This window comes from Trichoderma ghanense (genome assembly GCF_004382785.1).
Source record: "Trichoderma ghanense strain CCMA-1212 chromosome Unknown scaffold_17, whole genome shotgun sequence".
Lineage (NCBI taxonomy): Eukaryota > Fungi > Ascomycota > Sordariomycetes > Hypocreales > Hypocreaceae > Trichoderma > Trichoderma ghanense.
This window is the reverse complement of record NW_027395680.1, coordinates 114754-141843: the sequence shown is the minus strand read 5'-3', so window position 1 is coordinate 141843 and position 27090 is coordinate 114754. Positions and strand designations below refer to the sequence as shown.

The window sequence follows — 27090 nt, the reverse complement described above, 5'->3', positions numbered from 1 at the left end:
CCAAACTGCAGCTACCGGACGCCACCAGTACGAGGATTCGAGGTGGGAGTGGGAGATGCAGCCCATTCGGCCTTTGACTTCCCCACGAGCCTCTGAGGGGAACAAGTCCTTGGGTCTTGCTCACGGTGGAAAATTCCATGGCTTCTAGCGCCAGCAGATCAGGGCGTGACGATGCAATAACGTGTTCCCCCGCATCAAGTCATCGTCCAGGACAGTGCCGGGTTGATCTGGGGGTGGTCTCGAATCACGGTGTCGAGCGTTGGTGACATCCGAAGGGTTCCAGGAGAGGTGCAGACCGTGGACCGTGGACCAACAACTACCGTCATCGGCCCATCTTCTCCTGCCCCAGGCCAAGGCGACGCGCAATTTCCAGGATCTCGGGGCAGCATTGACTCGAGACCCAGCATCCCCAAGGGCGCCAGGACTCGCCTCAAGCCAATGGCCAGCCGCGCTGGTTTCCCCGCCTCCTTCGACCCCGGCAAGCTCAAGGCATCTCCGCAGCGAGCCCCGTCTTTTCTCCAGAGTCGCTAAAGGCGGGCTGGCGGGTAAACGTTGGCGTGCAGCTGGCCATCGAGGGCGACGCAGTGAGGAGCTCGGACGAGATTCGACCGCAATTGTCGCGGAGAATTCTTGCTGGGGATGGTGGCCCAGGAAGCGGGCGACGCCACAAGGAAACGGTCTTCGTTGCTTCCACGACCTGCGGGATAACTGAACAGCCACGTGAGAGGAGTCTCGACGCCACACTCTAAAGGAACGCGAAGCCAGCCAGCAATGAATGGGCTTCCATGTCCTCTTAAGCAGCCACTGGGACTCGGGAGAAGCCAATTTTGCCGTCGGGATTTTGCAGTGCGTGCGACTGGGCTAGTACCAACAAGGGGCATGAGGCCGGTGATGGCCCGGATGATCATGCCCACATTCTGCCTGGGAGAGCAATCGCTGCAATACGATGCAGGCCATCCAAGAACACCTCTTTGCGATCCAAGTGAACCCTGGCTGGTGATGGTTGGGAGGGGCTGGTCGTCCCAATTCAGTGAAAAGGGTCGCATTCCCGGCACGAAAGTGCGACTCTGTCGGAGAGCATCTCAGCAACTCCTCCATCTCTCTTCTTTCCGCCCTTTCTTTCTTCCTGTTGGTAGGGTCCTTCACATCGAGACTTGCCATCATGGGTGTTGCGTCCTTCTTCAAGGAGCGGTCGCTCAAGGCCAACGACAAGGGCCGCACGAAAGCTGCTGAGCTCACGTTGAGAGAGTCCATCTTTCCCCTCGCCCTCGTCACCGTCCTCTTCTTCCTCTGGGGCTTCAGTTACGGCCTGCTCGACACGCTGAACAAGCACTTTCAGAATACACTGCATATCGACCAGGCGCGTTCTTCTGGTTTGCAGGCTGCTTACTTTGGGTGAGTTTTGCCGTCTCGACGCGCGGATACATGCGAGGACACACAATGACACGCATAATCGCACTTGTTCTTTCTCACTATACGCCCGACGCCCTGTTTCAGCCGTTGTGTGCTAACAGCGAGACTCCAGCGCATATCCATTGGCCTCTCTCGGACACGCAGCCTGGATCCTCCGCCACTATGGATACAGAGCCGTCTTTATCTGGGGTCTCTTCCTGTACGCGGTAGGCGCTGCCATCGCCATTCCTTGCATCAAGGCCAAGTCCTTTGGCGGCTTCTGCGCTTCCATCTTCATCATCGGCAACGGCCTTGGCTCTCTGGAGACTGCTGCCAACCCCTTCATCACCGGTAAGTGAAGTGCCATCGCCTAAAGCAGTTATGCTTAAAAGCCGCTCCTCTCCGTCGTCCATCCGCGCTGACATGATGTGCCTCTACCCCAGTCTGCGGCCCGCCCAAGTATTCTGAGATTCGAATCAACATCTCCCAGGCTTTCAACGGCATTGGCACCGTCATTGCTCCTGTCCTCGGCTCATACGTCTTCTTCAACTTCAGCGACGAGCGTGCTCTCCAGAACGTGCAATGGGTTTACTTGGCCATCGTCGTCTTCGTGCTTCTGCTTGCGAGCTTGTTCTTCTTGGCCAAGATCCCCGAGATCACCAATGCTGGTGAGTGGTACCTGTTTGTCGGGTGACATCTATCCTCCGCCGTTGCTAACGCACTTGTCACCTGGTAGATATGGCATTCCAGGCCCAAGAAGCCCACGGCGGCTCAGACGACAAGCCCCTCTGGAAGCAATACAGACTCTTCCACGCCGCGCTCGCCCAGTTCTGCTACACCGGCGCCCAGGTGGCCATCGCCAGTTCCTTCATCAACTACGCCGTGGCGACTCGACCCGGCACGTCAAGCAGCCTCGGCTCCAAGCTGTTCGCCGGTGCCCAGGCCGCGTTTGCCATTGGCCGATTCACGGGAAGTGGCATCATGCGCTTTGTGAAGCCTCGATGGATCTTCCTCGTCTTCATCAGCATGTGCATCATCTTCATCTGTCCTGCCATCACCCAGGGAAACAACACCGGCGTTGCCATGCTCTACGTCGTCCTCTTCTTCGAGTCCGTCTGCTTCCCCACCATTGTTGCCCTCGGCATGCGAGGCCTCGGCAGACACACCAAGCGCGGCAGCGGCTTCATCGTCGGCGGTGTCGTCGGCGGTGCCTGCGTGCCTCCCTTGACCTTTGCGGCTGCGGAGCGCCAAGGCAGCGGCATCAGCATGGTCGTGCCCCTGTCGTTCTTCGTCGTGGCCTGGTCGTATGCTTTCTGCGTCAACTTTGTGCCTGCGTATCGGGACGTTGTGGATGCCTTTAGCGAGACGGATGTTGGCACGCAGGGTCACACTCACGATGAGGAGATTGCGGAGAAGATTGACCACGAGAAGCCCATGGTTACTACTGTTCAGTAGATGCAGAGAAGAGCTTTGTGGAGTGATGTGGTTGGTTGATTTTTGTCCTCAATTGGATTGATGAAATTTCTTGGATACCAGTATTGTCGCCTGCTTTTGTGTCCTCAGGGAGTGGTCACACAATACAAATAATGATTACACACGAACCTGATGCTTCATATCGTGCTGCTTGATTCGCTCCATGTGTAAGAGCTTGTCTATCTCTTGCATGTCAACTCGCCGTATAACATATGCAGCAAACCCGCCTTTTATAACTGAGCCGAATAAGAAACAACACACTTCTCCCAACCTCTCCCTTAGAAAACCTCCCAACCAAGACAAACCTCCCAATATGTACACACACAACACCAAGTTTACGTCCCGTTCCTCCTCCTTCCACCCCTCGTACTCCTCTCCACATGCCCCCTCAACACCTTCCTCGTCTCAACCAGGCTCCTCTTCTGCTTACTCTTGGCCTTGCCCAGCGTCATCAAGAAGTTCTTCTTGCGCTGCTTCTCCCGATTGCTCGTGCTCTTCCCTGCAGCGTCCTTCTTGGACTTGCGGATCGCCTGCGTGCTCTTGTGTTCGTCCCGATCGGGCTTGCCCTCCTTCGCCAGCGCCACCTTTTCCTCCTTTGTGAGCTTGCGGAGGCGGATGGGCGCTTCGATGTTCTCGGCCGTCAGGCCGTCGTCTCGGTGCGTCGTGCCGTCGTTGGCTTGCTGCTGTTGGCGTTTGCGGAGGCGCGAGCCCATTGCTTTTTGGACAGAGGCCGCGGCGCGGAGTTCTTGCAGTTTGGCGAGGTCGGCGGGCGTGAGGATGGTGGTTGTGGCGAGCTTGGTCATGCGTTCGAGCTCGGCGGCTTCGTCTTCCGCATTGTCCTCTTCGTCCTCCTCGTCATTTTCTCCCTTGCGCTTCTTGGGCGCCGGTTCGTCCTCCTCGTCTGAAGAGTGCTCGACGTTGATCCATTCCCCAGAGTCGCTGCTATCGTCTGAATCAACCTCCCACTCGTCGGACTCTGCGTCCTTTTCGTCGTCGTCGGAGCCATCGCTGCCGTCCTCCGGCAGGCCCTTTTCGGCGCGCTTCCTCTTGCGCTGCTCTTCCTTCCACTTGGCGAGGAGATCGAGGCCCTCGATGCCGCCGACTTCCTCCTCGCCAAACTTGCGCTGCTTCATCAGGCCGGAGCTCAGGCCCATGGTGGCGTCTTTGCCGCGGTCTCTCTTCTTGAGCATCTCGGCGCCGACTTCTCGGTAGAGAGACAAGAGGCCCTTGGCGGCCATCATGACGCCCTTGTCTTTGCTCTTGCGGTACTGGACCAGGTCCTGCAGCAGGGTTTCCGTCATGGCCAGCGACTGTCGGGAGCAAATCTCGCGGATGGCGTTGAGACCAACCGCAGCTACTTCGGAGGCTGATGCCTCGGAGACGAACTCGTTGGCAATCTTTTGAATCAGGGGCTCCAGGGCATCGGGCGGCACCAGGTTGTGCACGCCCTGCGCCAGAGAAGCGAGGATGGACGTGACGGACTGTTGCTTGGGGGTCAGGTATTTGATGAACCACGAGTACAGCGGCACAATGGTGAGCTTGTGTAGGCCGACCAATCGGGTGACCAGCTGCAAGACCAGCAGCTTCGTATCCAGCGAAAGCTTGTTCTTTGTCCCCTGCAGGTGCTTCGTAAACAGCTGCTCAGCAAACTCCTGCGGATCGTGTAGCAGGTGCAGGGCCGAAAAGTTGAGAGGGTGAGGTTTTGACTTTTTCTTCTCCTGCTTCTTGACCTTGTCGACTGCCCTTCTGTACGCCTCTTTCTGTTTCTTTGACTTCTTGTTGATTTGTATCTGATGCTTCACCTTCCCAAGGTCAATCTCCTCGTCGCTGCTCTCGTCCTCGAGCTCCTCGCGCTCCTTGTCGCCGCCCAGGAAGAACCGCGTGGCCCCGACAATGACCTTTTCGTTGTCGGCCAAGCAAGCCTCCTTCATGACATCGACCGGCTTCGCATCCGTCCAGACCTGCCGCTTCCACAGCTCGCGCGTCAGCTTGATCGCCCAGATGGCCCTCGGCGAGGCGCGGTCCGCCGTGACGAGGTTGTACAGCACGGCCTGGATCGTCCTGTTGAGCGGGTGGTTGGTGGCCTTTGAGTTCGAGTTGCGCATGTCGCTGAGGATCTTCTGGAAGAGCATCTCCCGCATCGACTTGCTGCGCGAGGACACGAGGATCGGGAACAGCGTCGTCAGCAGGCTGGTCGAGTCAATCACCTCCTTGCGCCGCAGCAGCACCAGGCTGCCCACGACCTTGTCCCGCAGCTCCGGGTGCAGCGTCTCGTGGTTCTGCGACACAATCGCCTTGAGGTCGTCCGGGAACGTCTGCGTCTCCTCGGGGTAGCAGTCGGCGACGTGCGCGATCAGGTCGATCATGTTGTGGAAGGACTCGACCGTGTCGGCTGCGGCCGTCGTCGGCGATGTGAAGAAGATTTCGCGCTGGGCTTCATACTGCTCCCACTGCTTCAGGAAGTCGTCCTTGTAGGATCTATCGGGTAGCAATCAGTCGGTGAGTGGCAGGCCTTTGAAGACGGCATATGGGTTGTCTGTCCCAGGTGAGAGAGAGAAGGCGTACTTTGGATCCCGACGGATTTTGTACTGAAGACTCGCGCTGAGGAGGATTGTTAGCAAAACGAGGGATTGGAAAGGCACATTTCAAGCAAGAACAACATACAAGTCCGCATCAATCTTCTCGAGCGCCGCAACCTTTCGTTTCACCATTTTTGCGGCTGTGCGAAATGGCAGTGGAAGCGATCTTGTATGGGGGATTGATTTCCTTCTACGGCGGGAGATATCGAAGAAATTTTGGTACGGGAAATGCCAATCGATAAGATAAGAAAGAGCGAGGAACGGATAAGCTTAATCGCCAAAAATAGTGCGTGTGCGCATAAGTGCAACTACCAGTCCAGTACGGCGTAGTGGAGCTCTTGGCTTCTCATACTCCGCCATTTGCGGGAGACTCATCAAAAAAGCAACAGGGAGCAACTTCATGCTGTGCAATGACTCGACCTCGCTCAATCACGGCATCACAGTTTCTCTCAAGATAGTCTCCATGACTGCAACACACTGAGCTCACTTGGCCATCTACACGCTCGCTTCAACCGTGATTTGCATTGATACTGTGTACAGTTATTGCGTTCCGCCCCAGCGGCATCTTCCCCGTATGCCTCAAGACTCAGTATAAAGGACAAACTTGCGCTTTCTCCTCTTCTAGAGGGAGGAATCTTGCAGTGTCAAACATAAAGTGGACATTGAAAGCAGATCGAAATGCAGATAAAAAAAAGAAGAAACACCAGGACTAACGATTGGGGAAGAGCTGATAGTCCAAATACCCGGCGTCCTCTACCCTTTGAAGAAGGCTACGGGTGCGCCGTTTGGTGGCCATCGATGTTCTCAAGCTCTCCTTCGAAGCCATGACATCCGGATCATCCTGCTCGAGGTCGCCGATAAACATCGCCGGAACGTCTGGAAAGTGAGCGATAGGCAGCAAAGACGACGTTTCCGTGAGCTGATTGGCGTTGTCCACGATGATCATGGACGGCTCCCATCCGCTGTATCCGACACGCTTGTATATCGTGCGAAAGGCAGATGGTGTGGTGCAAATGGCGTCGGCTCGGTCTAGCAGGTGATTGAGTGCATCCTCGGCATCGCTCCAATACTGGCTGCGCTCCGTGGGATTCATCACTGACCAACATCCTGACCTGTCAAAGTGTCCCCTGCTTAGGCATTGCTCAGACCAGGAGTGCTTGTTCGAGGCTGGTTTACCCTCAAGAAGGCAGCTGTTGTACGCTTCAATGATTTGGGTTTCTGAAGTCGTCCTTCCGCTGGCAACAATGGCGACTGCTGACTCGGGCTGCGAGTTTATAAGGTTGTGTACCTCGGCGTTGTAGGAGTAGATTCTGAGGATGGTCTTCCCTGGATTCGCTGCGATTAATCGCTCCACAGCCTTGTCGACTTGTTTGTCCTGAGGTGCAATCCAAGCCACTCGCCCGGTAACAGGTACAAACTCATCCGTCTTCTTGCGGCTCAGGTTCTTTTCTTCAGCGGACATATTATTCCACATGGCCATCTGAAACTGGACGTACGTGTCTCTTTCATCCTCCAGCTCCCATTGAGCGTACTGGACGTGTCGACTGTGCTTTGCATCTAGCACAGCGGCTGGAGGATTAGGAGCTTCTGACATGACCGCCTGGACAACTGACATGGCAAAATTTGACCTGTTTGGTCCTGCTGGCGCATTGATGATGAATTTTCCTGCTCGCGACTCGGCCATGGTTTCGACGACTCTTGTGTATTCGCCCTCAAAGATCTTTTTGCCCAGTAGTGATTGAAGAGCTGGATACCATTTCAGAAGATCAGTGCGCTCTGAAGCCGGAATGTCGCGAAAGCGCGTCGAGAAGTTCCACCAGTCGTTTCCCAACGACTCTTCCTGCAGCGTGCTCATCTTCTCAACAACCCAGTATTCCACCAGAAAAGTCTCGTTATTGATTCCGTAGCTTATTTGGGCACAAACAGCTTGCGGCGATCCCTTGACGATATTGTTGAGGTAATTGCTCAAGTCGGTCGGCCAGGTTCGTTTGGGAACGTCCAATGTCACCGGCGGGTTCTGGTAATCGTCCGGCCAGTATGGCTGAAGTGGTACCTCGAGGACGAATAAGGCAACATCAGCCGTGATTCCAGGTGGAAGCTTGATCCGGTGACCAACAAAAGGATAAGCATCCTCTGGGGCCTGACTCGTAACCTCCTTCTGCCGGATCCAGTCCTTGATGCGCTGCATATGCTCAGCCAGCGATTCACGCGGTGTCTTGCGCAGCTCTGATGCAAACTTGTCCGCGTCGTACATTCGGCGTGTTGCGGTGTCTCCGGAAGGCATTCCTGGGATGGCTTCATCAGAAGCATTGGCGTTGTATTGGTAAAGGTAGCCTTTGGCTAGCTCCTGGTAATGCTCGAGTGTAAGAGACTTCATGATTTCCCGACTACGGATATCGTCGCCCTCGCGGCCCTCGTCGCGGAGTACTTGGGCAACGGTTTTATAGACGCCTTCCACGGCATCACAGGCTTTTCTTTCGGCAAGGTCTATTTTTCTTTGAATGTCCGCAGCCAAAGCGTCAAGCGCATCACCCTCGAGACAGTATTTGGGTGCGGTGTGAAAGATTTGATCGACATCAAGCTCGACTTCGACAGTAGATCCGACGCTGGGTAGAACATGGCGGATGTCCTTGAGATCAAGTATCATGAGGTAAGCTCTCGGCTCGTGGATCGCCGCAATGCCAAACACTTCCATGTCCGTTCCGCGAGGGACCCATTCAGAGCCCGGCACAGGTAGAAGATGAGCTTTGAATTCTGTTTTTTGGCATTCGAAGGCGACTTTGTTTGCCTACTTCATCTCGTTCCTCATCCCTTGGTTCAACGTACTCCTTCGATGCTCTCGGTTGACGAAACAACCAGCAGGAACTCTGATGCCTCGCCTCCGCCGATTGGTATGCCTCATGGTTCCGTGAAAGACGATGCCGAATAGCCCTCTGTGATGATTGCAATATTGTCACGCTGTTTGATGCGTTGACAAATGGCTCAACGCAAGAGATGGTGATTGAAAAGGGGGGGAGGAGGAGACGGGGAAAAGAAGTCCAAGCTTGGAGGCACGGAGAGGAGATGAAACCAGAAGTTGTGCAGAATGAATTGAGTCATCCGGCGGTGAATCGCGGCGGAGAAAAGTGAGGAAGGTGCTGTTTGCCAGCTGGCAAAGAGGCAAGTGCCGGTTGCCTGTCCTCCGACGTAGTACGAAGATACAGGTAGTACCTACCGTACATGTTCTGGTCTCGTTGACCATATTATCGGCATCCACCGAGCCGATAAGTTGAGATACTTACAATCTCAGATCTGACAAAAGCAAATACAGAGACGAGAATCTGTACGGGAACGAGATGCTGTTGGAGTTCAGACAGATTCCGAAGTAGGTAGGTAGCTATGCTCCGGGCCGTCACTTCCAATCGAATGGGGTCCAATCTGCGTTGAGAACATGTGCTATATTGACCTTACTCGCCTTGAATGCGCCAAAACAACTGAAGCAACTACATACATTAGAACAGCCCTTCGTGCCTTGTAGAAATACCAAGGAGTACTGCTGGTCTGTTTGCAATGGTAACCATTCCGTTGGCTGTGGTGAAGTAGCCCGGGCGGCCACTGGATACTGGTCTGGTAGACTCTCCATCCCTCCGGACATAATGTCCAACCATCTATCATAGAAGCCAAGTTCATAAATCATTGCCTATGACGTCCTTCCCATGTCTACGATTTGCAAGATCCAAGATTGAGGCGTTGTTAACTACAGCAATCACCGCCAAATCCTGCCACCCAGCATCACAGTATTGGATGCGAAGCAAAGACGTTGCATGGCTTTAACCAAGTCTATTAGATAACGCAAGAAGATTGACTATTATACAACCCTTAGCGGGGATGCCAGTGGTCCGCCGACTCTATACTCTACTCTAGGCAACCAAGAGATGTATACCAGCGCCTGTATCTAGGGCCGCATCCTTCAACCCGGTCAAACAATCGAACAAGGAACCTCGAGATCCCCGTCGACATCAAGACTGTTCCCCTTCTATATTCTAGAGAGCCCAGCCCTTGGGCAGTACCGATATAGCTGCCCTTTCTTCGAAATCTCGGTCCAACACTAGTCTTCGCACGTCCCCCTCAAACTCCGTTTTTTTGTCGTCAAGTCGTTAAGAAGTGCATTTATTTGGCAATCTCGACGCCGCCGACGGCACCCAGAGCCTTCTTGAGATCACCTGTGGCCATAATGTCAGCTATTGTTCGACCTTTCTTCTGAAGGGTATATAGATATCCAGTGACCACTTACCATAGATGGCGAACTGACCGGCAGTCAGGGTTCCGACCATGAAGAGACGAGCGCCGATACCGGTGTAAGAGCCACGGAGACCAAGCTCACGGGCAATCTTGATCAGGCGGCTGGTGGTGCCCTCACCGGGGAGGCCCTTGGTCTTGTTGATCTTGGAGAGCATGGTGTCGGCGGGCTGAGAAACGAGAGCGGCGGCGAAACCAGCAATCAGACCAGAGCCCAGGTTGGCAGTGGTCTGCATGCCGTCGGAGAGGTTCTCCTTGGGGAAAGCACGGAAGACAGCCTCGGAGACCTTCTCGAAGACGACGAACTTGGCCATGGTGTAGGGGATCCTGGATGCAATGTCAGCGCGATGCCCAGCTGAGTCCAGTTTCAGCTCGAGTACTTACTGCTTGAAGAGGATGGGTCCGAAACCGGCGTAGAAGGCACCGACACCCTCGTTCTTGAGCATCTTGGAGAAGCCGCCAATGAGACCGTTGGCGTAGGTGGGCTCGGAGACGAGACGGATACGGGTGGCCTCGAGAGGGCAGAGGGCAATGTCGGCGAAGAACTCGGCGGCGGCAGAAGAGGCCAGGTAGATGGCAGTTCGGTTGTTGGAGGCAGTCTCAAGGCCCAGGCCGTTGATGAACTGGGACTTGAAGAACTCGTAACCGCCGAACTTGAAGGCACCCTGCAGGAAGTAACCGGCGAAGGTAGGGCCGGCACCGGTCAGGAGAGCGCCAGCGCCCTCATTCTGGATGACCTGGCGGAAGCCGCCGATGAGACCACGGTTGTAGGTGACGGGGTCGAGCTGGATACGGGTCTTGACGCTGTATCGTGGAAAGGAATCGGTCAGCCACGGCGGTTCGCGTTTTCACATGCTAGAAGCGTGGGGAAGAGGCCGCCATCAGAGGGGTGATGGAATACGGCCAGACTTCCGATGAGGAGGAATCTTGAGTAACAGCTGGAACGGGGTCAACATACACATCGACGGGAGTCAGGCCACCGTGGGTGACGGAGCAGCAGACAGCGCCGGCGAGGGCGAAGCGGGAGTAGAGAGAGAAGCCCTCGAGCTTCTTGGGCTCGGACAGAGAAACCTGAGCAGCGGCCATTGTGACTGAAAGAATTGAAGCAGCGAAGAAACACTGAGTGGGGAGAATGAAAGAAGAAGAAAGGCTTAGCAGAATCGACAGAGATTCGACGTGGAGAAGATTGAAGTTTTTGTCTGGGGGAGGGCGGTGATGAAATTGTTTTGAGGTCTTTTTGTTGCTGCTGGTCTCTTGCCGGAGCGGCGCTAGTCTAGGGGCTTGAAAAAAAATTGTTGCAGGGGGTCTTCGGGAACATTCGGATAATTCGATTGGGTGTGGCTGGAATGGCTGGACGTGATGGCGAGTTGAAGTGGCTTGACACTGGCGCATCAGCCACAGTTTGCCAGGGAAGGCTGTGATAGTCGGGGGCTCCGAAGTGCCGAGATGTCAGATACTCTTGTTTTGAAGGCAACATATATTACTCGCTTCAAACTCTCTGCCATTGACATTACTCTCCATTCTGAAAAAGTAAAGCGACATCTGTTGCTTGGATATCGCGATTCTGTCCAGAGCAAGTTGTTCTTCTGTGATGGTTGCCCACCTGCCCCTTGTGCCTGTGGCTGGTGTGGAACGCTCGGAGCCATTCATCTGCCCAGCCTTGCCAACGTGGGGCAATGGATCGGCCCCGCTAATCGCAGCCGGAGAGTTACTAAGCATCTGGATGGCGAATATTCGGTGTAGTGACGTGCCGCCACGAAGCCACAGAGAAAAAGTTGGACATCTTTCGGCTGCGGCAACACCGAGTTTTGCCAGTGAAGAATTTTGCTGATGTCTAAGAATTCGATAAGAGATTGCGAAAGGCATCGTTTACAGAGCAACAATCGCTGGGGTTTCCCAGGCTGCAGTTTATCGGTCCCAGTGACCAGATTGTGCAATTTGTCTCGTCAAGTCTGGGCGGAGTTAAGATAGACGCTCGTCCTACGTCCGCGGTCATGTGCAACGGATCATGTTCCAGCAAGCATCTCTCGCAAGAGACATGTGAATAGTTCAAGCTGATTTATTGTTGCTCTGGATTTCGACATGACGAATGGCGGATGCAAATACTTTCACGGCTCCTTGGTTCATGAAGAATAGACATGTTTGCCTAATGCCAACCTAACTCTTGGTCTCGGACATTGAAGAAATCTCGCACACTTCCCAAAAATTGCCAACCAACACCAGACGGCGACTTAGAGGAGATGCTATAATCATCATGTTATCCATTGAGGATCTCCTCGCTATGATTTATTTTGTCCCTACCGGATCTTCAAGCGACACCAGGTAGTCGTTCCTGGCAGTTGCTTTGGCTACCCTATCATTAACGCTAATTTTAGCTCTGTAGATATGCACGTCATTGCTCGGCAGAAAGGAATTTCCGCGAATCCTTTCCGCGAACGCTTGGTAGATCGATGGTGATTAGGTAATCAGGGGGACGACCATCCAGCGACATTCACCCTCGGATGATGATCCAACCAAGGAGAAGAGCATCAGAAAGGGGGCAATGGCTTTTGATATCAACAAGATCTGAGCTGTCAAAAAGTTGAAAACGATAGGTATAGGAATTGTAGCATCCAGTCCTTGAATGCTTCAGTCAGGTGTCGAAGATGTCGAACACCGCTCGCTGTCGTCTCTCACGATATACTGTTGCCAGCTATCTTCGTTCTCTAGCAGTATCTCCCTTGTCCTGGATAGAAAATGATGATAATCACCTAGCGATGCTTGAAATTGTCGCTGCTACCCAGGTTCAGACCTAGTACCCGCCAGCTCAACAGTTGTATTGTGGCGCATCAATCTACCTTATCTGAGCCGATCTAGCCTTGGGCGTAGTCCTAAACATCGTGGGAAGCTTCAGGGCGAAGGAGTCAATTGCCACATTCCAATTTCATCAATCCTATTTGCTAGTGCCTCGATGGGCATGAAACTCATTGCAGAGAATGTATCTGAGTTTGCGTCTGGAAATGAAGTCCCAGTTGTATCAATATCGCCCTCCCAGTCTCTTGGCGTCACTCGTGAAAGATACCATCACACCATTCACGACGGACGGGGTCATACTTCTTGTCAGCCTCAAATATTTGACTTTAAACCAGGAATGATGCCATTCGCTGTCACCAGCACGAGCCCAAAGAGATGCAACAAGAGACGCTATCACCAAACATATTGTCATTCGACATGCAATTCGTGGCACCACTAGGGGGAAACAGGTCCATCCACCGCAGAGAGCATGGCACACACGTAGCAAAGCGCACATGTATATCCCAACACGCATGGATCATTTGCTTTCCCAAAAACATGTGTGCCATGAATCCTTGAACTTTGATTTTGCCCGCCAGCTGGCAGCCCTGTGACAGCCACCACAACGTTCCACCACAACATTAACTTTGCCATCTGGCTACAGCTTGCCGCCAGGTGAGAAACGCGTCCAAGCCCTGAAGTTGTTTTCTTTTCTTCATAAAGTCGGGCTTTCCCGGATTTCTTCTTCCTCTTCCTCCTCCTCCTACACTCCGCACGCATCCCGTCACAGAGAGTGTCCGCGCTTCGAATCACCGCCACTCTCTCATCTGCGATCATCCATCGTCAACGGTAGTTCTCCATCAATCCCAAACGTCAAGATGGCCTCTGACGATCCTGGTACCTCGACTCCACCACCCGCTGGAGACGAAGCGCCCGCCGCCCAAGGGGGAGGCTTCAATCCCACCTTCCCCGACGCGGACGATTTCAACAAGCTACGTAACGAAATCTCCGCTTGGAACAGTGTCCTGATGTGCATCAACAACATCATGCTCCCCGGCTTCGCCCACCTCCACATTGCACGCGTAGCAAGAAGCGTCGCCCCAGGCCTCCGAGTGGAAGTCCAGACGGCATGGGGTCCTCGGATTCCATCGACCCTCATCATCCGGCTCCAAGTCAGGAACGGGGATAACATTCAGGATTTCGCCATCCTCACCCTTCCCATGGGCCAAACCGAGAAGCCGATGGATGCCGAGTGCTTCCGCCCGACTGAGAGATCGGATATGAAGCAGGCATTCTCCAACCCGCCGGCTGATCCTGCTGGGGCGTCTTACTCGCGATTCCGCTCCCAGGATCTGCTTTATTTCAAGGGCCGCGATATTTCAAAGCCAGCATGGGGCCTTATCATCGAAACTACCTGGAATATGGTGCGACTCGAAACCGTAATCGACGTCGGCAAGATTGTAGTGTCATATCCCGCCAAGTTCTGGGATCGAATCGGCCGTCAGCCGGCTGGGCTCAGACTCATCGCCGAGAGGCTCAGGTCGGCCTTTGACAAGAGAAATCCGGACGAAAAAGTCTCTATCCAGTTTTTCTTCCCTTACGTCCGAGGCTGGGAGCGAGATTGGTACGTTTTCCTCAACGACAAACGCAAGATTAACCCCGGGGTCCTCGACCTCCAAGCTCTTTGCAACGATCGGCTCGAAGACTTGGACTACTCCAAGACGCTCATTGGCCACCGATGGCTCGACGAGGAACTCCCCTGGAAGCAGCTCATGGCATGGAACTGCTGCAAGACGTACTTCCAAGCACGTCTGCTCCCCTTTCCTGGTTCCAACTGGATTCCAACCACCAGCGACAAGGCCGAGTATGGCATCGACGGCACGAGGCGCCCGACAGCTTATCTGATGGTCGTCAACCTGAGCCATGTCCGAGAGTTTCTGCCCGATATTGGCACCAAATCCACAGTGTACATCAGAGAGCTCGCGCAGCACGGCTACACAATGCCGCGCCCGGCCTTGGCCGACTCCGAAGTTAGGCGGCTCGCCGGCAGGCTGGAACGCACCTTTGCCAATGCGGAGGCGTGGGCCCTCCTGAAGTTTTGGGGTCGTGGGAGGACCCGAATGAACGAAGAAGAACTCAAACAGATCTTCCTCCAGAGTGCCGCGGTGGACGTCGGGCTGTACCTGCCCATGCCGTCCGCAGGCAATCGTCACAACCCGGCAGCCTTGCAAGCAGCCGAAATGCTCCGGAAGCGCGACGGCGAAGATAACGACGACCATTGTCAACGAATCCTCACTTGGCTTCGCGAGGCTCTGTGTGTTGCCCCAAAGACGAGGTTCCACGAACCGTACACGGGCATCCGTTTGAGCTTACCCCCTGGCGTTTCTGCAGATGTTGCGCTGTTCTTTGTCGAGGTGCCCAGGCAGCAGGATTGGCCTCGCAGTTTGAAGAAGCCTCCGATGGTGATTGACGCGCCGGAGATACCTACCGTAATTGATCTCCAGGGATTCCTCAACACTGCATTCGCGGACTCTCGCTATGTTCTTCGCGCAGAGATTCGTTACTCCGTTGACGAAACTTGGCTTGTGAAGGAGCCTGAGACTATACCAATCATCAACAACGTCGATCTCAACGCCGAGGAGACTGCGTGGTGGAAATCAATGGTGAAAAGCACCTAGCTTGCCAAAGACTGATCAAGCCGATACATGAACCGAGTTTCATACAGAAGAGGCAATTAGCCCGGCAGAAGGCTGACGATGCCACGCTGGCGGAGCCTGTCTCTGGTTAAAAATCTCCCCATGTCTCCTCTGACGAGCGGCGCTGGTTGACGGGCTGATTGGAGATGATGGAATTGAGTAGTTGTGAGTAACTGTTGCTTTCCCGTTTTGCGGAGCGTCCACATTTGTGGATTGACCAGTTTGTTTGCGATGTCATCTGTGAGAGAACGAGAATAGGGAGTATAAGAAGGTGTTTGCTTCGTGGCCAGCGATGAGGCCTGTGACTTCTGTCAGAATCGGAGGTTCGATTTGAGGATGAAGCTTGTCACTTCTGTCAGAGTCGGAGGTATGATTTGAGGCCTCGGCGACACAAGGCGTGTGCTTCAAGAAAAGGTATACTGTCTCCAATTGGCGTATACAGCAGTGTAGTATACTATCGTCAACTCGTTACGCCATTGATGGTTACTTTGAATGATACGGTAGCTTCTCTAAAGTGAATAATATGCCCTTCAGCAAAAAGCCCGTTAGAACACATGATATGCCAATCAATGCTGCTTGCGGCTCCTACCTCTTTGTCAATCCACCAAATGCCATACTGCAGGCTTAGCCTCGATGTCCAGTAGTGAATGGTGTCTTTGTGAAGCAACTTGAACACCGTATCACGCCCACGACATCCTCAAACCCTGGCGTGGGCTCACTTTTCAGGCGGTCATATGCACTAAACAGGCTGTTACTGAAATCTCTTGTCAGATGTCTAGTAGGCACTCGCACGTAATTGTCAAGCATTCCAAGTCTCAGGCTGTTATGACACCATGCCCAATCTTTTGTGTTGAATAAACCCCCGCTCCCGAGGTTGATAACCAAGGACAAGCGTAGTGTTAGGCCTGTTCCGCCGAGTTCAGCAGCGGCAAACATTCGCATATTGATTAATGGTCATACTAAGTTCTCAGAGCTACTTGAAACGGCATTGGCGTAATATAAGAGCTGGACTGTGAGGAGCTGGAAGCCAAGCTCGTCCATTCCGGGCTCAAGCAGTGCCCGTGCCCATCCCCATCCTCGTGAACCGAGTGAGAGAACCAGGGACAACTGGCGGAGCGCTGCCGAGGGGACCCTCGACTGCCCCGCGATGGGCCAGTCACTGCGGTGGTGACCATAGATATAGCCCGAATGCTTTGTTGGCCGCGAAATTAAGAGAAGGAGCTCGCCGGACCGGCAGAATTAGATCCAACAACAGATCGATCTAGAGTCCCGCCAGCAACCAACAACACCCATCGCCAAGTTCGCAATTCGTTCGACCGGAGACTGGAGATGAGGAGTCACCATCAAATCTCCCATCGTCTCCCCAAAGGGAACATTCCACCTTCTTCCTTGTCCCGTACGCACAGTACGCAGCTTGAAATGGATGTAACTCTACAACCAGCCGAGGTGATCCGGACAAATACCCAGCTGCTCATGCTAGCAACGTTGACCTGCGGAAATCCAAGGCCGAGACGGCCGCTTCGTGCCACATTCGCCACCCTCCCACATGGACTTGGCCAAAAGGTCGGACCACTCAAAGGTGGACCAGAATGGACCCGATGAAGAGGATCTTGAACGGCCTTGAAACATGGCAAGTGACGGTTGACGGAGCACTCCAGAGAGCCAGCGAAAGATTGATCCATGTTTCCCAGGACTCGGGAAGAGAAAATAAGCCGAAGTTGCAGCAGACGCATTCGAAGCTGGTAAGACGGCACCACGGTTCGGCGGATGGTTCTCGCTTAATGCGACAAGTCTTTCTTGCTGCAAAACATCGAACATGAGCATGATATAAGCTTGATACGGCGGCTCTGATGTCAACAGCTTTTTTCAAGTGCGTTGTAATAGCAATCGGCAGCATATACGAAGCCATGATGCTATTATTACACACTCCCAAGTGTTCAGCTTCCACAGTCGCGATCCGCTCGTGTGTATACGCACAGTACAGGCATGAGCATGAAGCACGGCGCAAAGGAAATGCTGCCAAGCGTCCTTCCTCTCAAGGGACACCGAATACGGGTCTTGCGCCGTGGATGATGAGTTGGTGATTCCTCTTGATTGGACTTTCGGAGGTGCAGTGCATTGCGGTGGGAGCGACGACATCCAAAGGCTCACACAGCAGCTGCAGGAGGGCAAAGCTCAGCATCTCTAGCCCAGAGGCGGTTGCAGCAATCTGGCTGGACGGCTGCAGGTCGGTTGGTGGCTACAGTGCCGGTTGATGCTAAGGTACGAAGTCAATGGGGCTGCCCAACCTCGTATTCCGGAGCAAAAAGAAAGCATTACGAGCGAGAGAAGGCAAACGAGAGAGAAATTGGAGGAATGCTGCGTTGTCACCCAGCCGCTGCACTAGGCATTTCAGCCAGTGCCCACAATGACAACGATAAGGTAAGGAGAACTTACCACCACACTTGGCAAAGCCTGCGCAGCGCTGTCACCGTCTACCAAGAAGATCGCGACATCCACCGTCCACTGGTTTCTGGACGAAAATGGCTCAGTCGTCGAAACGCTGCCGGCGTCTCTTCCGTGACGCTGCTTCGGCCCACTGAAACGCCGTTGGGCTCATCTTCACCTCAGAGCGAGCCGAAACGGGTCCCTTGCGTGACAAGTATAGCGACACGCGGGCGAGTCTGGAGATCGACAGGGCGCATGAAAGTCGAGCCCCAAGGTGATTAAACTGACAGGTTCGTGATCATCCTGGCGAAAGTAGATGCTCTTTACAAAGGAGATGGGAAAAGAACAAAGAGACGCGAAGTCACCAACAAGATTCAGGTACTAACTCGTGCACAGAATGAGGAGCTTGTACCTCGGTACCTCGCATAAGAGCTGAGCGGGGTGATGCATGAGTGGCCGAGGTAGATTGACATGAGTTGGATCTGCGTCGTTCTTTCCGTTCAACCCAGCCCAACCGCTCAACTTGCATCGCAGCTTCCTGAGCGCACACGTTTCATTCTAGGAAGGACCTATTGGCTACGGATTACGAAGCATTACGTTTCTCCTACTCTTGAGAATTTTCACTCAATCCATCAACTCCGTATTCTCCATCGTCATCATCATCATACATCCGTTTTTCTCTCTTCCTTCAGCCAGCATGATCCCTCTTGCTACTCCCTCGCCCACCCCTGTCGGTGCCAAACAGATCAGCAGAGCACAGCCCAGCAATCAGTATCCCCTGCTGATTTCAGTGGCCTACGCACTCCGGTTTGCCGCAAGACAAGTGCGAGTTGCATATGCACAGTAGCTGCACAAACAGCCACGCACCACGAACGCACCACAGCCAACCATTTCGCGCGGCAAGCTGCCGCTTGAGAGCAATTGCTTGCGCCTCGGTAGCCTGGTTTTTTCGGAGCGCTTGCAACGTCACATTGACCCCGACGAAGCGGAGGGAGCAAGAGACAAGAGACGTTGGGAGAAACAAGAATAGCAACGGCTGGCGACGATGGCGATGAGGATATGGGAAACTGCTATGGCAGCATCCAAATCGATCTTCAGCAAAGAAGCGCGACAGTCTTTCCTATCCCGAGGTCCCGGGTTAATACCAGCATGCTTACGATATGCCCGAGAAGTTTTTGCCAAAAAGCGCAAAAGCCGTCAGCGAAACGGCGGCACCACAGCAACCTACCATTCATGCGCACCTTGGGCTGGCCATCCCCAGCCCTCAGGAGACTACTGTAGAAGTTGAAGCTGAGAAATGTCAAATCGTGTGCTCCGCCATCGTCGATCGCTTGAAGATCTATCTCCTTGGCGCTCTCGACAAGACAACGCGCCGACAGTTTTCTCACGGGTAGCTCAGACAACGGGCGCTTAGGTCGTTATCGATCTTTTCGACGGAACGGCAGGTCTTGCCTCTATGCAGGGCACAAGTCTCAACGTGCTCATTCATAGGCGCATTTCATTACATAACGATGCCTCAACCGCCAGATGGCGTGCGGACAGGGTGGTATGAGTTCTAATTTCGGATCACCGATACGACGGACATCGAATCTCGCCAAGAAGTCCGGATAGAGAGATATTCAGGTTTGCCGCCTTGCTGATCATTTCCGGCGGCCTATTGACTCGGGAGAGCATTCGAGAATACCTGCCTTGCGGCAACTACTACCAAGGTCCTGATATTAGCACATGGTGACTCCGAACATTGGTTTGTTGCTAATGATAGCAACTTTGTCGGATGCCCAATTACATCCGTCTTTGCAAGTTGCGGAGTACGACACAGTACAGAAGCCCTTCAACTCTTGGTTGCACGGGTTTACAGAGGGGCTGACCGTGGGGTTGGAGTTGTGGGACATGGGAGGGCCGGAAAATAAGGAAAAAAGGAAGCTACATTGTGTCCCTGAATACGGAGTACAGACAGGTACGGTATTACGAGCATCACTCAATTTCCAGGACATTCTATCACGACTAATGCTGTTCTGGGATGCTAGCACGGAGAACTCCTTATTACCAGAATATTATTCTGCCATGATTGTTGGCAGAGCACAATGACCGCCTTTCCCCGTATCGATTGAACAGGGGCCTCTGTCGACGCAGAAATTGCGATGGATGGATGCATGTCTCCAAAGACTGGCCGAGAGCGAGCGATGGGGTAGAGACGGGGAAATAGACGACTCAACATGGCGGCCCAAAGGATGATCGAGATTGCTGGAGACTCAGACGCAAAATGGCGAGAGCAAGAGAAAGCAAGCGACTGGGCAAGCGAAGAGGCAAGCGAAAGGCCAAGCGACAACGAGAGACAATTCTGCGAGCAAGACGCAGGAACTGGCCGACAGGCGAAAAGGATTGGTCGAGAAACGTCCACTCGGAGTGAGATGGTGGTTGTCGATGGGCCGCGAGGCGCTGCCAGACCCTCTTCCCTGCACTTGCGTTGGCGGAAACACTCTTGCGCTAGAGGCCTAGTCAGGGGCACGCCTGTGGAGAAGCACGCCTCCAAAGCTGACCTCTCGCGCCTCGAGCCTTGAGAGCCGTACGGTGTACGAAGGCCGAAGTACTGCCACCCCTGCCATGCAACTTTGACACCAGCGGTTCCACCTTGAGGCCTCGTCCAACAACGCAGGCAGTACTTGTACAGTATGCAGATGCCGCGCTGCTCGTACCTGTACCGCCCCATGTGTTGATGTGCCTGGTTGGTGGAGATGCGTACCGCCCTGGTGGTGGCGGCTGCGGATGCACCTCAAAGGAGATGGATCCAGGAATCCCTCCTCTCAAATCATGCACGCACCACGGGGACATTCGACCCAGCGTCTTCGGCTTCACTACCTGGACCATCCGTGCAGGGTTGCTATTCGTATTCCGGGCTAGAACCATGGCAGCGCCAGTCCCCCCCTCTTGGATTTTTTCGAATGGAGGAAGCCTGCAAAGATATAAGGCTGCTGCCCGTCCTCGAGGTGCCCCCAGATCTGGTACCCTCCTTCCTTCCTCATCCCAACACATTCCTTCGTTCTACGCACTTTCTTTCTCAACGTCTTTTGCTTGAGAGGTTCATTCGTTTATACCCTCAGCAGGACTGTTTTGAAGAGTTTTTATTGTTATTGTGTTCATCATGAAGAGGGGTGCCTTGGTTGTTGGCGCCTTCGCCATTGGCGCGGCCAATGCTACGCATTATCCCAACTGCGAGCAGGACAACTGCTACCGCAACCTGATCGACCCTCGCTTCAGCGCCGCGGCTACTCCCGCCTGCTTCAGCTGGCTCGCCGGCACCACTACGGCCAACGCGGCCATTCCCACCGACTACAGCAACTGCCCCGACTACAATGCTTTCAGCTCAGCCTGCTCTTGCGTCACTTACACGGCCACCCACACTGACGGCGGCGCTGCTCCCACCTCTCAGCCCGCCTACCCTACTCCTCCGGCCGGCCAGCCTACCAACGCCTACCCGGTCCCTCCGGCCAGCCAGCCCACGAACGCTTATCCCGTTCCCCCCGCCGGAACGCCTACGAACGCTTACCCCGTTCCTCCGGCCCAGACGACTCCCGCTGTCTCCCCTACTCTTCCCGCCGCCACCCCCAGCAGCCCCCAGAGCGAGGACTGCGAGGAGACCACGACTCAGCCGGGCTTCCCCGAGTCTACTCCCGGCAACCCTGGCCAACCCATCAACCCTGGCCAGCCTCAGACCGATGACTGCGATGAGACCACTACTCAGCCCAGCGTCCCCGAGACCACTCCTGCGGTCCCTACTGTTCCGGCTCAGACATCTGCTGGCGAGCTGCCTGTCACTACTGGACCTGTCGAGTCCGAGACTGCTCCTGTCCCTACCGGCCCTGCTGGCGGCGAGACCTCTCCCGCCTACCCTCTGCCTCCTGCTGAGACCGAGACCGCCCCTGTCCCTACCGTCCCTGCTGGCACCGAGACTGTCCCGGTTCCCACCGTTCCTGCCGGTACCGAGACCGCCCCTGTCCCTACCGTCCCTGCCGTGACTGAGACTGGCGTTCTCCCTACCAGCGCTGCTGCCACCGAGACTGTCCCGGTTCCCACCGTTCCTGCCGGTACCGAGACCGTCCCTGTCCCTACCGTCCCTGCTGGCACCGAGACTGGCGTCGTCCCTACTGGCCCTGCCGTGACTGAGACCGCCCCTGTCCCCACTGGACCTGCTGAGACCGAGGTCTACCCCGTGCCTCCTGCTGAGACTTCCGGCAGCGAGCTCCCTGGCACTACCGGCCCCGTTGCCACCGAGACTGCTCCTGTCCCTACCGGCCCTGCCGGCACCGAGACTGGCGTCGTCCCTACTGGCCCTGCCGTGACTGAGACTGGCGTTGTCCCCACCGTTCCTGCTGGCACTGAGACTGCTGCTGTCCCCACTGGACCTGCTGAGACCGAGACCGTCCCCGTCTACCCGGTTCCTCCTGCCGAGACCTCTGGCACCGAGCTTCCCGTCACCACTGGACCTGCTGAGACTGAGACTGCTCCCGTCACTACCGGCCCTGCCGAGACCGAGACTGCTCCCGTCACTACCGGCCCTGCTGGTACCGAGACTGCTCCCGTCACTACCGGCCCTGCTGGTACCGAGACTGCTCCCGTCACTACCGGCCCTGCTGGTACCGAGACCGCTCCTGTTGCCACCGAGACCGGTGCTGCCCCCACTGGCCCTGTGACCCAGACCCAGGTTGTCCCTGTCTACCCCGTTCCTCCCGCCGAGACCTCTGCCGGCGAGCTCCCCGTCACTACCGGCCCTGCTGCCACCGAGACTGGTTCTCCCGTCACCTCCGCGGCTCCTCAGTTCAGCACCTCGACCATCTTCACCACCTCGGTCCGCACCATCACTCAGTGCCCTCCTGAGGTCACCAACTGCCCCACTCGTCCCAAGACTGTGACTGACACCATTGCCATCTCCACCACCATCTGCCCGGTCACTGCCACCGAGACTCCCGGTCAGTCCGCTCAGCCTTCTGGCCCCGCCGGCTCTGGCTCTTCTCCCAGCGGCCCTGCTGGTGGTGCCCCTGGTGCCAGCTCTTCTCCTAGCAGCCCTGCCGGTGGTGCTCCTCCTGCTGGTGGCTCTGGCTACCCCACTGGTCCTGCCGGCGGCGCTCCTCCTGCTCAAACCTCTGAGGGTTCTTCCCCTGTCACCACCGGTGCTCCTCAGTTCAGCACGTCGACCATCTACACCACCTCGGTCCGCACCATCACTCAGTGCCCTCCTGAGGTCACCAACTGCCCCACTCGTCCCAAGACCGTGACTGACACCATCGCCATCTCCACCACCATCTGCCCGGTCACCGCGACGGAGGTTCCTGGCCAGCCTGCTCCTTCCGCCCCTGGCCAGCCTGCCGCCTCTAACCCTGGCCAGCCTGCTCCCTCCAACCCTGGCCAGCCCGGTTACCCTGCTCCTCCTGCCGGCAGCGGCGAGCCTACCACCACCACCACGGCCACTTCTTACATGACCCAGACCTTCACCGTCACCCGATGCCCTCCTGGAACCCCCAACTGCCCCGTTGGCAGCGTCACCACCACGGTCTACCCTAACGGACCTTCTGTGATTTCCACTCTGGTTTCTCAGACCGTCCCTGCCGGTACCCCCCCCGCTGTCACGCCTGTTGCCCCTAGCTCTCCGGCTTCGGTTCCTCCGGTTGTCATCTCTCCTCCCGCTCCCGCTCCTCCCGCTGCTTCGGCTCCTGCCCCCTCGGCTCCTGCCCCTGCTCCTTCGGCCCCTGCTGTCTCCCCCGTGGTTCCTCCTTATGCCATTCCTCCTCCCGCTGGAACTGCTCCCGTTGTTCCTCCTCCCGTCGGCACTGCCCCGGCCGGATCCCCGGTGTACACTCCCCCGGCTAACCCCCCGGTTGTGTCCCCCGCTCCTCCTGCCGGCACCAACCCTGCCGGTACCTCGGCTGGTGGCAACCCCGGCGTCCCTAGTGGCATCCCCGTCAGCTCTGCTGGCCGTGTTGGTGGCAGCATGTTCGCCGCCCTGGCCGCTGCTGCAGTCTTCCTTTTGTAAACAGGATAAGCTAAAGTGTGTTTTTGGGTCTAGAACATTGGCACTCACGATGTTCAGAAACGTGTAAATAGTATGATTTAGAGCTGGCTTTTTCTATTGCTTTATTCTATACAGCCGCCAGGTCCGCTAGATTTGGATACCTGGCGGGCTACAATGGTAACGAAAACCATTTTTATTTTCTTTATCTTATACTAGTTTTGAATGGGAGGCAGTGTAAATTACTTCTTGAGCTCTGTGAAGTCTCGTGACTGGAGTTTAAGTTTCTATGCTGAGTGTCCATCAATCCTTTTGCCCAGTAACTCTGCAAAGGTTCAATGCTTGATTGGCGTCTATATATTCAGTTTTAATTTAGTGGCTGGCTTGCTACGATTTTATAAGCAGTAGTTGGAGTCTAGCATCTGAGGATTCTTTGGCTTGATTTCCATTATCCATCGGCGTATATCGTATATCCTCGAATGCACCTTTTTAGGCCTTGGAACCGGTGATTACAGTTCGGTAAAGTGGTGTCTAAGACAAACGTGAAGAAAAAGATTCCCCGGGAAGGAAACTTTTGTGTAGGACAATGGAGAGCGGGAACAAAAAGAAGCAGTTGAAACAAGAAACCGCGCGGCTTCTTCGGCTTTACCCGGTTCGGCAAGGCTCGAGAGCTTTCGAAGGGTGGCGAGACAGACTGAGGGGAATTTGGGTCAAGATGGGGTGAAACAAAACTCCGTCCCGTGTCTTTGTGTTTTTCTTCTTTCCTGCTTTTCTCTAGGTACGTCTGGGAGAATTTCTGACCAAGTGTGTGAATACCAAGATTGGCACGCTCTGCTGTACAGCATTTGGAGAAAAATGGTGCCAGTTCATTTTGCGTTTTACGAAAGGTTGTATGAAGTTGATAGGGCGCGACTGGATACGTTGCATGGGGCGAGATTTTTGGTCTTGTAGAATCACTGTAAGCTGATGTTTTGCTCGGCTTGTTTGTCTGCTTTTTGATTCCATTCAACGAAGGAGCTTGGAAAGGGTGCACTGTACGGCTTTGGTAGAGTACATACATTGTTCAGATTGTTCCTCGGAATCAGAGGAATGCAAGACAGGGTCCACCAACAAGCAAGCAAGCAAGCAAGCAGCAAGCCACATATGCACGAGACTGTCACCCTCAACAGACCCTTTGCTGCAGGTACGAGCGAAGATCCTCTCCGTGCGCCGAATCGTGGGGCTAGCCAAATTGCCCAGGGGCATCGACTGGGGGTGTGCGGGTTTCTGCTTCATTGAAAGTCCACTTTTGCAGTTGTGCGCGGGACGTCGGATGTGGCGCTCATTGGTGCATTGTTTCGACCCGAGCTAAGAAGGATGAGGCGTTTCTTACTTGTTCCTATGAGATAGCTTTAGGTGTCAGTTTCTAAAGACGTTAGTGGAGGGGACGGAGGAGGCTTGGGCTTGGACGAAAAGGGAGTTAGTAGGGACGCTTGCTCGGTGTCTTCGGCACTGTCTTTCAAAATGGGTGTTTGTGTGTGTTGCTGCTGCGAATAAACAAGATGCGATCGGGCCAGTGAGTTAGTGCGACGCTGGACGATTTCAGGGAGACGTGGCGGACGGCGGCACGATGATCGATCCAATCCGTTGTTTTAGCTGAAACGCCATGTGTGAGGCATGACGGGAGGAGAGGCTGCATGCACACAATACACACACAGTGTCGGTACCTGTGCCTGTGCCTGAACGACGACAATCAGGCAGCCGAGGCTGATGAGCGAATGCTCCGACGGACGATATGCCGTGCTCTCTCTCTAACCGCATTCCGTAGGCCGGCGTCAGCCGTCTTCACCGCTCGCTCCCTCGTAGCAGCCTGTACGAGTCACGGCGAGTCCTTTCTCCTGCTCGTCAGTGTTAGTAATGCGGGCAATTCATCACGCAACGGAATCCCCCTTTCCAGCATGCCCTGTCCCTTTATTCCACAAGCACCTCGTTTCCTTTTTTTTTTCTTGTGGAGCAGAGCATCCAGGCACAGCCGGGTTTTCCCCAAGCGGCTGCCTTCCGGATTGGAGTCTCGCGTGATTTTGGGATCCTTGCGTGGACTTGCATTCGCACCTTGTACAAATAGATTAGTAGCTCGTATTGCACGGTATGAATTTCTTTCGTTGTTCTCCTTTTCTGGGCAATTGGCACCACTTCGATGGCCCAGTTGCCTCTTTTGCGCATTCGAAAAGCGGACTTTTGGAGTTCGGCATCTCGCATGTTCTTTGAAACTGAAATGTCATGCAGGGGACTCGAGGTGCAGCTGTCTTGTGCGTAGGGTATGGCATGGCATGGTGTAAGTCACAGTACGGACATGCGTGCCCTCGTACTGCGGGCAGAGCGGCCTCCAGGGGACCTCACGGCGTGGCCGGGGGCCGGAGATGCCCTGTCGCTCGTTCATTTGACTGCTTGTTCTGGTTTCGTGGCTCTGGTGAGCGAGTTTTTGCTGTACAAAGTAATACTGGCACTCTGTGACCGTGACTTGTGTGATGCATCTCTCGTGATGCTATGCTATGCAGATGAGAATGAAGGTTGCAAAGAGAGACGTGAAGATGATGGGATTCGGACCCGGCTGCCTTAGGTAATCGGACGCTGCCTTGCAGCCTTGACGCCTTGACGCCTTGAAGCCTTGCCGACCGAAGCGCGGCTACCGATGGAGGCAGCTGGAGAAGAAACTCAACAACTGCAACTGAGCCACTCTCCCTTCGGCCTGATGACTGATGCCGGCCAAGAAATGCTACTCGAGCCTCGCTCTCTCGCAGCAGAGACATCATCGACGGCTCTGTCCGCATCGTTGAAACTCTGGCATTGCAATGGGGGCCGTGAAAGTCGCGGGGAGGAAGCGGCGTCTTTAAGCCCAAGACAGTCTGCGTCCTGGCCGCTCCGCCACACTCGACACTGGGATTTAGACGCGATCTAGACGCCTGATGATAAGGTGCAGGTTGGCAGAAGCACAGCGAAGCACAGCAGCGGAACAGCCACACCCATATCGAGACCTTGTTCGGTCATGACGTGAGGTACAGCCACAGCAGACCAGCCAATCAGAGCCCGCCAGGCTGTTTCACAGCAGTCAAGCACAACAAAAGTGTGGGAGAGGCTGCAGAAAGGGACTGGAGCGATGCATCGTGGCCGACGGCGAGGCCAGCCTGACGCCGGACGCCTGCAGCAGAGCTCCCTCTCTGCCGGTCACTTGATTGCCTGCTCAGCCTTCGCTCGCCGTCGTTCAAATAGGCGCCAGTCTCCAGCCAACATGCCGCGATGCATCCAACACTTTGCCTCTTATGCGACTTGCGGCACGGCGGTCCCGTTGCTCGACTTGTCTGAATTCTGCCTCCGACTGTCTCTACTGTCACCGATCACTGCTGCTGAAGCCAACACTCGGACCAACTCCGTCTGTCGACAAACGCGCTGTGTTGCACCACTGATCCGAGCTCGAGTTACAACAGGAGGC

General features: G+C 55.0%; 8 protein-coding genes across 8 annotated transcripts; 4 read left to right on the top strand and 4 right to left on the bottom strand.

The window, feature by feature from the left end:
- Window positions 1-144: 144 nt before the first annotated feature.
- On the bottom strand, window positions 145-651 carry CCMA1212_009500 (uncharacterized protein; the record flags this gene model as incomplete). Its single annotated transcript, XM_073706581.1, has 1 exon — window positions 145-651. A coding segment is annotated over one exon (507 nt), but the record flags the coding sequence as incomplete, so codon positions are not given.
- A 485-nt stretch (window positions 652-1136) lies between these two features.
- Window positions 1137-2847, top strand: CCMA1212_009499 (L-fucose-proton symporter; the record flags this gene model as incomplete). Its single annotated transcript, XM_073706580.1, has 4 exons — window positions 1137-1395; window positions 1526-1743; window positions 1836-2060; window positions 2129-2847. The coding sequence occupies exons 1-4, from the start codon at window positions 1163-1165 to the stop codon at window positions 2845-2847; spliced, it is 1395 nt and encodes a 464-aa protein (XP_073554899.1). The 5' UTR covers window positions 1137-1162.
- A 353-nt stretch (window positions 2848-3200) lies between these two features.
- Window positions 3201-5584, bottom strand: CCMA1212_009498 (Protein SDA1; the record flags this gene model as incomplete). Its single annotated transcript, XM_073706579.1, has 3 exons — window positions 5530-5584; window positions 5431-5466; window positions 3201-5343 (listed from the first exon to the last, which is right to left on the bottom strand). Exons 1-3 carry the CDS (start codon window positions 5574-5576, stop codon window positions 3201-3203), a joined length of 2226 nt encoding a protein of 741 aa, XP_073554898.1. The 5' UTR covers window positions 5577-5584.
- A 569-nt stretch (window positions 5585-6153) lies between these two features.
- On the bottom strand, window positions 6154-8139 carry CCMA1212_009497 (uncharacterized protein; the record flags this gene model as incomplete). Its single annotated transcript, XM_073706578.1, has 1 exon — window positions 6154-8139. One exon carries the CDS (start codon window positions 8137-8139, stop codon window positions 6154-6156), a length of 1986 nt encoding a protein of 661 aa, XP_073554897.1.
- A 1454-nt stretch (window positions 8140-9593) lies between these two features.
- On the bottom strand, window positions 9594-10808 carry CCMA1212_009496 (Mitochondrial phosphate carrier protein; the record flags this gene model as incomplete). Its single annotated transcript, XM_073706577.1, has 4 exons — window positions 9594-9646; window positions 9718-10049; window positions 10107-10526; window positions 10681-10808. The coding sequence occupies 4 exons, from the start codon at window positions 10806-10808 to the stop codon at window positions 9594-9596; spliced, it is 933 nt and encodes a 310-aa protein (XP_073554896.1).
- A 2564-nt stretch (window positions 10809-13372) lies between these two features.
- CCMA1212_009495 (uncharacterized protein) lies at window positions 13373-15172 on the top strand (the record flags this gene model as incomplete). The annotated part of the gene is made up of 1 exon (XM_073706576.1): window positions 13373-15172. One exon carries the CDS (start codon window positions 13373-13375, stop codon window positions 15170-15172), a length of 1800 nt encoding a protein of 599 aa, XP_073554895.1.
- A 4661-nt stretch (window positions 15173-19833) lies between these two features.
- CCMA1212_009494 (uncharacterized protein) lies at window positions 19834-20693 on the top strand (the record flags this gene model as incomplete). Its single annotated transcript, XM_073706575.1, has 2 exons — window positions 19834-20023; window positions 20296-20693. 2 exons carry the CDS (start codon window positions 19834-19836, stop codon window positions 20691-20693), a joined length of 588 nt encoding a protein of 195 aa, XP_073554894.1.
- A 41-nt stretch (window positions 20694-20734) lies between these two features.
- On the top strand, window positions 20735-23645 carry CCMA1212_009493 (uncharacterized protein; the record flags this gene model as incomplete). Its single annotated transcript, XM_073706574.1, has 2 exons — window positions 20735-21791; window positions 21927-23645. Exons 1-2 carry the CDS (start codon window positions 20760-20762, stop codon window positions 23643-23645), a joined length of 2751 nt encoding a protein of 916 aa, XP_073554893.1. The 5' UTR covers window positions 20735-20759.
- Window positions 23646-27090: the final 3445 nt, after the last annotated feature.